The sequence below is a fragment of the Bactrocera tryoni genome, chromosome 3 (assembly GCF_016617805.1).
Source record: "Bactrocera tryoni isolate S06 chromosome 3, CSIRO_BtryS06_freeze2, whole genome shotgun sequence".
NCBI lineage: Eukaryota > Metazoa > Arthropoda > Insecta > Diptera > Tephritidae > Bactrocera > Bactrocera tryoni.
This window is the reverse complement of record NC_052501.1, coordinates 78,978,153-78,987,935: the sequence shown is the minus strand read 5'-3', so window position 1 is coordinate 78,987,935 and position 9,783 is coordinate 78,978,153. Positions and strand designations below refer to the sequence as shown.

The 9,783-nt window shown below is 34.2% G+C and overlaps 1 protein-coding gene across 1 annotated transcript; it reads left to right on the top strand.

Moving 5' to 3' along the window:
• The first annotated feature begins 2,816 nt into the window (after positions 1–2,816).
• LOC120771602 (muscarinic acetylcholine receptor DM1) lies at positions 2,817–7,279 on the top strand. Its single transcript, XM_040099682.1, has 4 exons — positions 2,817–3,744; positions 3,816–3,987; positions 5,300–5,436; positions 6,174–7,279. The coding sequence occupies exons 1-4, from the start codon at positions 2,822–2,824 to the stop codon at positions 6,994–6,996; spliced, it is 2,055 nt and encodes a 684-aa protein (XP_039955616.1). The 5' UTR covers positions 2,817–2,821; the 3' UTR covers positions 6,997–7,279.
• Positions 7,280–9,783: the final 2,504 nt, after the last annotated feature.

Genomic DNA, 9,783 nt, shown 5'->3' with positions numbered 1-9,783 from the left:
TCGAACTCCCGGGTGACTTTATACCGTATGTATCCGCCAATATGTGAGTTATCTCATTGGAAAAGAGCGAGCGTGTTTTACTCATAACAGTATATCTTCGTAACAGGATTTTCGAACATCCGGCTGACTTTACTCCATATGATTGATAATTGTATGTGAGGTACTTAATGACACCTAAGGAAAATTTTTTTCTGACCCACCCTAATACACATACATTTAATCAAATAAATTAGATTTAAAAATTGTATAAAAGCAAAAGAAATATCGAATAAAAATTAGAATGCATTAATTCTCACTCAATATAAGTCTTTAATACCCCCCACCAGCGGTAAGGTATTAAAGAAACTGTATCGAGTATTAACAGAGTTGCTATATTCCGCGTCAGCATCGCACTTCATACGCCACTAGGCTACCACTATAGCGTTCATTGCGATACAAAAACTCTAATATATCCACAACACGTGGGGTCGGTCTCTTCCCCAGTGATATGCTAATGCTTCAAGGATTTTGGAACCTGCAACTCTGCAGAAAAGCCTCTTAACCTGAGTTTGATATTGATATTTGCAACAAACAATAGCAGAAACTCACTAATATAGATATCGTAATATCGTGTCTGCTATGTTTCTACATTTTCTACAGCAATCTTTGCATAATACTTGTCACTCAGTTAAAATAGACACGCATATCAGCTGTTCATGCAACATCCGGCATAGTTGCCACTGCCGCTTACACCAACGAATCGATCAACATATCGGACGTGTTGAATTGGAAGTGAAACTTCCGTCATCCATTCATTCTCGTTGAGCAATGCAGGTACTCATGCTTATTACAGTTATAACAGGTACTTGATTTTGTATGGCATCGGCATTGGGTGGGCGATGCATTCAAATCTTGCAATTTTGTTTTTATATTCGCGTGAATACAATAAAAGATTTCTATCGATAAGAAAGTTGTATACCGTTTATAGTCGTATTACTCCAGATATTTATTTTATACTACTTTGTTCGATTCGCAACCAAGTTTTTATAATTAATATGCCACAGATTAATAAAAATGCTCCCAGGATTTCATCTAGGTATCTCACTTACAATCACCAATCATATGGAGTAAGGTCAGCCGGATGTTCGAAAAACTTGGTATGTTTCATATAGGGTCTAGGGCAAGTTTTCGACCAATTTCATCTATGATGTCTAGTCAGTATAGAAGTTTACGAAGACGATGCTGTATCGCGTAGCACAACAATGGTTCTCTCGCTTCCGTTCTGGAAATTTGGATGTGAAAGATGCACCTCGCTCTGGTCGACCTATCGTTGAAAAAGTCGTTGAAATTGTGAAAAAGATTGAACTGGACCACCATATAAGCAGCCATGACATCGCTAAGGAACTTAGCATTCATCCTCAAACAGTTTTGAACCATTTAAAAAAGGCGAGCTACAAAAAGAAGCTCAATGTTTGGATACCACATGAACTGTCTGTAAAAAACTTAATGCACCAAAGTACCATCTGCGATTCTTTGCTGAAACGAAATGAAATCGAACCATTTCTGAAGCGAATGGTAACAGGGGACGAAAAGTGGATCAAATACGACAATAATGTGCGAAAAAGATCATGATTCAAGCATGGTGAAGCTCAACAAATGGTCGCAACGCCAGAATTGACGCCTCGAAAGGTTATGCCGTGTGTTTGGTGGTATAGGAAAGGCATCATCCACTATGAGCTGCTCCAGCCTGGTCGATCGATTGATTCTATATTTTACTGTCAATAACTGATGAGATTGAAGCAAGCTATCGAAAAAAGACGGCCAAAACAGATCAATAGAAAGGGCTTCGTCTTACATCAGGACAACGCTAGACCACACACATCTTTGATAACTCGGCATAAAGTGAGAGAGCTTGGCTGGGATGATTTGATGCAACCACCATATAGCCCTGACCTTGCACCATCGGACTAACATTTGTTGCGGTCAATGCAGAACTCCCCTAGTGTAGTAAAGTTGGCTTCAAGAGCAGCCTGTGAAAATTACTTGTCGAAATTTTTCGCCGAGAAACCAGAAAAGTTTAAAACTAATGGAATAATGTCTCTATGTAGCGTAAAAATGGCAAAAAGTGTTCCACCAAAATGGTACAAGTTTGATTAGAAATACGAAAAGACTTTTTCGACTACCGCTAAAAGTGAATATAATCCCTTATTAGCCTTTGATTTTGAACTGAGTTCTTTGTTACTTCCACTATTGATCCGACTGTAGTCGTTTTAACATGCTTCTTCCTATCCATACAGTGGTAAGTTGTCCGAAATAAAAACCTTTGGTTAAACTCTGGTCAATTTTGGTAACGTAGAACCGGCAGTAGTGTGAACTGGACTTCCGTAAATCATTGTCGGTGCTTAAAAATACGAAGCTATAGTTTCATACTGCAGCATATATTATATAATCTTATCTACATACATACATATTTCACATATATATTTTCATATATTTTACTTATACAATGCTCTTATGCTTCTTTGCAGATCCAGTTAATGGGCAACACATTCGTACGTTTTCGTAATACATTCGTTTTGCACGAAGCTTAATCATCTGGGTACTTGGCAACAAAAGCTTTAATTAAAGAACAACAGCAATACATATGTATATTTGCACAAAACTATCAGTGGAATAATTAAAACTAAACAAGCAAACAAAGAAACAGAAAACCAAAAAGCAAAAAAGCAAAAACTTAACACACAACAAAAAAAAACTAAAGCAAAAACAAAAACTAAAAAGGAAAATTGTAATTGTAACTAAGACAAAAAAAAACAAACAACAACAACAACAACAAATCAAAATGGGCCCACTATTTTTTGCACGTCTGGCAATGCCGGCGCACGGGCCGCCCAGCATACTGGAACCGCTGGCACCGTCATTCCGCACAACGACAACATCGACGACGACGACCACAACAACAACTACGACAACCACAACAACATTAGCGCCATCAGTATTCACCGCTATGTTGGACAATGTGACCACAGTGATTATCTTAGATAATGAAATAGCACAAAATCAAACAAACGCCACCGGCATCTACGGCCCAAAGGGACCCAGCTACTCCATCTCATCAATGGTGTTCATGGGCTTAATTGCCGCCATACTCAGCATGCTGACGGTGGTGGGCAATTTTATGGTTATGATCTCATTCAAAATCGACAAACAACTACAAACAATCAGTAATTACTTTCTCTTCTCATTGGCCATTGCCGATTTCGCCATCGGCCTCATATCGATGCCACTGTTTGCGGTCACCACCATACTCGGCTATTGGCCATTGGGTCCACATATTTGCGATACATGGCTCGCACTGGATTATCTCGCGTCGAATGCATCCGTGCTGAATTTGTTGATCATCAGTTTTGATCGTTATTTTAGCGTTACACGACCACTGACATATCGCGCTAAACGTACCACCAATCGGGCAGCGGTCATGATTGGCGCTGCCTGGGGCGTTAGTCTGCTGTTGTGGCCGCCGTGGATTTACAGTTGGCCATATATTGAGGGGCAACGCACGGTGCCGCAATACGAGTGCTATATACAGTTTATCGAGACCAATCAGTACATCACGTTTGGCACAGCGTTGGCGGCGTTTTATTTTCCGGTAACGATTATGTGCGTGCTATACTATCGCATTTGGCGTGAGACGAAGAAGCGACAGAAGGACTTGCCCAATTTGCAGGCGGGCAAGAAGGACTCGTCAAAGCGCTCGAACTCAAGGTAAGCGCTGCATGCTTCTATGTTTCTAATATATGCTTACTAAAGCTGTGTAATTTTTAATTTGCTTGCAGTGACGAGAATACCGCTGTCAATCACACGGGCATGTTGCCCTTTGGGAATGCTGGTGATGGCCATGATTGGCGGCGACCGCGCTCCGAATCCTCTGCCGATGCTGAGAGTGTTTATATGACCAATGTGGTCATTGATACCGGTTATCATGGTCTACATTCACGCAGATCAAGTGTGAGTATTGTCTGGCTTATATTATTTTCATTAAGAAATTTTTGCTTTCAAAAAGTTATTTTTTTTTTATTTACAACCTACATTAATAATATCTTATCAAAAAATTCAAAGTTCATCAATTGTTCTGTTTGTATGGCAGCTACATATGTATGTATATGCTGTAGTGGTCCGATCTGAACAATTTCTGCGGAGATTGTGGCGTTGCCTTGGGCAATATTCTGTGCCAAATTTCGTGAAGATATCTCGTCAACTGGAAGAGTTTTCCACTTGATTTCGATCATTCAGTTTGTATGGCAGCAATATGCGATAGTGGACCGATCTGAGTAATTTCTTTGTATGTGGTAGATTTGACTTGTATAATAATCCGTGCCGAATTTCGCGATGATATCTCGTCAAATAAAAAAGTTTTCCATACAAGCACTTGATTACGATCGTTCAGTTTATATGACAGCTATAGGCTGTAGTGCTCCGATTTCGATATTTTTGACAAATGAGCAGCTTTTTAAGAGGAAAAGGACGTGTACAAAATTTGAAATCGATATCTCAAAAACTGAGTGACTACAGACATACAGGCATGGCGAAATCGTCGACTCAGCTCATCACCATTTATATATGCTCTATAAAGTGTCCGACGTTTTCTTCTGGGTGTTACAATCAAACTTTTATATACCCTGCTCAGGGTATACAATTTTTGAACTTAAACTTATTAACGAACTTTCAAAATCTCCTTAAAAGTGTCTTATTGAAAAAACAAAGTCTACATTTAGGATGGCAATGAGGTGACAAAGCTGTAGAAAATTAAATTTCAAAAATATAAACAAATTTACTGTTTAATTACTTAGTCTCAACAGAAACGAATGTCTTACTTACTAAAAGTAAACAGCTTTCATTATAGCCTACATTTAGGCTAGCATTGCTAATATTGCTTTCAGCGCCCGAAAATGGCAAAAATTTAATAAGTTTGTAAAAATTGTCAATACTATATGTTTTTGTTACCAGTATAATAGTTTAATTGTTTTGAAAATTATTTTCAAAAATTAAAAAAATAATATAATTAATAATTTTTTTTACATACATATATTTTAATTTTTTTTTAATATGTATATTTACTATTTTTATATTTTTTTGAAATATATTTACTATTTTTTTTTTAATATATTTACTATTTTTTTTAATTTTTGATAACTTTTTTTAGTCTATTTATTATTTTTTTTTACTATACATATTTAAACTTTTTCTAAAATATTATTATTATTTTTTTAATTCATTTTTTTATAACCATTTTACTATAATACACCCTTTTTTCTTACAGATCAAAAGCACCAACACGATCAAAAAATCATATTCTTGCTTTGGTGGCATTAAGGAATGGTGTATTGCGTGGTGGCATTCCGGACGGGAAGATTCCGATGATTTCCCTTATGAGTTAGAGGAACCTTCGGATTATGGGTAAACTTAAAAATTTTCTGTTTTATTGTTTAGTTGATTTAAAATTACAAAATACGGGATTTCTATAAAAAAAAATATTTTACATAGTTTTAGGCGCTGATGCTAGCTATTAATACTTATTTAGTATTATTGGAAATATTATCCAACCTGATTACATCGGAAACCCGAATTTTTATATAAATTTTTATCATTTGCATAATTTTAGGCGTTAGACAGTTTTATTATCATCAGAAATGCTGTCCAACAGAAATTATAAGATAATCGAAAAAATTATAGCACAATCGATTTTTTTTTATAAAATGTTTATCGTTTTGCATAATTTTAGGCGCTGATGCTAGCCATTAATATTTATTAATTAAATATTTATTATTATTAAAAATATTTTCCAAAATGATTAAATCGGAAAACGGTATTTTGTATATAAATTTTTATCGTTTGCATAATTTTAGGCGTTGGATAATTTTATTATCATCCGAAATGCCGTCCAACAGAAATTATATTATAAATTAATCGAAAAACGCTTTTTTTAATAAAAAAATTATGATTTGCATAATTTTATTAAAAATATTTTCCAAAATGATTAAATCGGAAAACGGTATTTTTTATATAAATTTTTATCGTTTGCATAATTTTAGGCGCTGGCGCTAGTCGTTATTCCCTTCTAATTATTTATATCTTATTATAATTTATTATGATTAGATTGACAATAACATTCTACGGTTTCTTAACCCTTTCAGCTGCACATCCGTAAGCGTGGTACGCGACAACTATTCACTAGGCGGCAGCGCCTGCGGCGTACGTCCGCCAAGCATACTCCTACCCGATGTCTCACCCACACCACTACGCCCGCCCCTGACACCACTGTCGCAACTGCAAGAGATCTCCTCTGCATCGGGTGCACGCGATTCACGCTCCTTACCCGGCAATAATCGCATCAGTTCACGTTCGGTAAGTCAAGATTCCGTTTATACAATACTAATACGGCTACCCTCGGATGGGGCTAGCGCCAATAATGGCCCAGAAGCGCCATCTATCAAAATGATACACGAAGACGTATCGCTACCGATCATAAGCGCAGCACCGCCACCACGACGACCACTCTCATCACGTGATTCCGAATATAGTTTACCGTTGGGCCGACGCATGTCGCACGTCTCACACGATGTACGCATACCGCTCAATGCGAAGGTAATACCTAGACAATTGGTCAAACATGTGCATGCCACATCGCGCGTCGTCGCCAAGAAGAAGAAGAAGTCGCAAGAGAAGCGTCAAGAATCGAAAGCGGCCAAAACGCTATCGGCCATACTCTTGAGTTTCATCATCACCTGGACGCCATACAATATACTGGTGCTAATCAAACCGCTGACCACATGCTCCGATTGCATACCGAATGAATTGTGGCAATTCTTCTATGCGCTCTGCTACATCAACTCGACCATAAATCCGGTTTGCTATGCGCTGTGCAATGCATCCTTCCGCAAGACCTATATACGCATACTCACCTGCAAGTGGCACACACGCAATAGGGAGGGTATGACGCGTGGCGTGTACAACTGAGTAAGGCCTATGGAGGGGACGATTATGCGTCGCCGCGAGGGCAATGCTGGCCTCTTCGAATTGAAGCAGAATCCTAAAACTAATTCATAATGAAAGTGTAAGCCATAAGCTAAGCGCTGGCTTGGCGCTCGGTGCGGTACGGTGCGTTGCGGCACGTGTGAAGCTAACGGTTTTCGTTGCTACAGCTGGCGGGGAATCTGCATGAACAATGTGTATGTAGCATACTATTTGTATATTAGCGTTTATATGTTTCAGTAATGTGGTTTAGATATTGTCTTTACATATATTAACAATAGCAGTACATACATAGATATACTATATTGGTAAACACATACATACTCACACATATACATATACTACATAGGTATAAAGTGGGTTCAGTTGGTTTCCGGTTTGTTGGAACAACACGCGTACTTGCAACATACATACATACATACATATGTGTGTGTGTGGTATATAAGCAGGGTTGCATTTTTTTTTTAATATTGGACTAAAAATCAGATTTTCAGTTTTTAATTACGATTTTGGTATTGAAAATTTAATTTTTAATTATTATTACATTAAAAAAAATTAAATTATGAAAAATTTAAAATTTAATTTTAATGGTTTTTAAATTCAAAAAAAACTTAATTATGAAAAATTCAATTAAATTAAAATTGTGAAAAATCTTTCATTATTTTCAAATTAAATAAGATAAAAACTAATAATGAAAAATTTTAAATTTAATTATTCTTAAATTAAAAATAATTAATTTTTGAAAAATTTAAAATTAAATTATTTTTAAATTGATTAATTTTTGTAATTAAATTTGAAAAAATTAAACCACTAAAAAACGGAATTAAAAATTTAATTTATTTTAATTAATTAAGTTTTGTAATTAAAAAATTTTCATTTCGATATTTGGGCTTCAATTTGTATACCCTGAACAGGGTAAAAAAATCTTTTAGTTTAAAAAATTATGCGATTAAATTAAAAAAACAGGTTTTTTACATTCCGCTATTTGGGCTTAATTTTATATACCCTGAACAGCATATTATTAACTTTGCCACGAAGTTTGTAACCTTATGATTTTTTTTAGATTAAATAATTCTGCTATTAAATTAAAAAAATAATTTATTAAAAAGTGAAAAACTAATTTAAAAAAATTAAATAATTAAAAATTGATTAATTACATTATTGGAATTTATAATTTAATTTTTTATTGCGAAAACGGTATTAAAAGTTGAAAATTAAATTTTTTAAATAATTTTTGCAATTAAACTAAAAAAAATTAAATTACGAAAAAAATTTAATTCTTAGTTGCGACAAAGGATTTAAAAATTTAATTTTTTAAATCTAATAATAACTTTAGTTAAAGAAAAATAAATTTTAAAAAATGTAAAATAAAAAAAATTAAGTTTTCAAAAATTTTAAATTTAATTTTTTATTGCAAAAACGGAGTTGAAAGTTGAAAATTTATTTATTTTTTTAATAAAATAATTTTTGCAATCGAATTTTTTATTTAAAATTTTAAATATAATTATTGCAAAAACGGAGTTGAAAGTTGAAAATTTATTTATTTTTTTAATAAAATAATTTTTGCAATGCAAAATAAATTTTTGGTCAATACGGTTCTTAGGATCAACTTTTTTTATACTCTGAACGGGATATTATTAAGTTTGCGACGTAGTTTGTAGCACTGAAAAGAAAACATCGTGGCCCCCTACAAGGAGTATACATATGTAAATGATCATAATGACGAGCTGAGTCGATTTAGTCCTAGCCGTTTGTTTGTCTATCAGTTTTTGAGATATCGATCTGAAATTTTGCAAACATGCTTCTCTTTCCTAGAAGCTGTTAATTTGTCGGAATTGCCGATATCGGAGCACTATACCATATAGCTGCCATACAAACTAATTTATAAAAATCAGGTGCTTGTATGGAAAACTTTTTCATTTGAGGAGATATTTTCAGGAAATTCGGCATAGATCATTACCGAAGGCAATTATACGATCTCCGAAGAAATGGTTCAAATCGGATCACTATAGCATATAGCTGCCATACAAATGGAACGATCGGATTTAAGTGCTTGTATGGGAAATCTTTTCATTTGAGGAGATATTTTCACGAAATTTGGCATAAATCATTACCGAAGGCAATGATACGATCTCCGAAGAAATTATTCAAATCGGATGACTATATCATGTAGCTGCCATACAAACTGAACTATTGGCTTCAAGTTATTGTATGGAAAACTTTTTTATTTGTTTAGGAATTATAACTTCGGACCTTTTTTTATTATTTTTCAATACGATTTTGGCATCAGAATTTTGAAAAATATTTTTAATTAATATTTTTGCGCCTACAAAATAAAAAAATTTCATTTAAATGTTAATGCATTTATTTTTTAAACATTATTTATTTGCAACCCTGTTTATAAGTACATATACACATATGTATGTATGTGTATGTGTGCACGTACTTGCGCCCCAACTAATCGTATATACAATATATACGTATAAACATTTATATATACATACATATTTAAAGACATACATATGTGTATTGTATCAACTAGATTATAAAATTTTTTTATTTTGGCACCAACAACAATGAAAAAAAAACAACCAAAAACATAAAAAAAATTAAACCAATATAACATTTAACCTAAGGACCTAAGTAAGGATAATTGTGTTATCTGGAAAGACTTGATTCCTTTATTTTTGTGTATATTTTGTTATAAGTATTCGCGCAATAGGAAACAATTTTATACCGCCAACGTACTGATTTTTTAATAAATACTCGTAA

Excerpts from the sequence above, each read along its gene's own strand:
- LOC120771602 (XM_040099682.1), top strand. The coding sequence starts at position 2,822 with ATGGGCCCACTATTTTTTGCACGTCTGGCAATGCCGGCGCACGGGCCG. Across the intron at positions 3,745-3,815 it reads TCAAAGCGCTCGAACTCAAG|TGACGAGAATACCGCTGTCA; the intron begins GTAAGCGCTGCA and ends ATTTGCTTGCAG. Across the intron at positions 3,988-5,299 it reads TACATTCACGCAGATCAAGT|ATCAAAAGCACCAACACGAT; the intron begins GTGAGTATTGTC and ends TTTTTCTTACAG.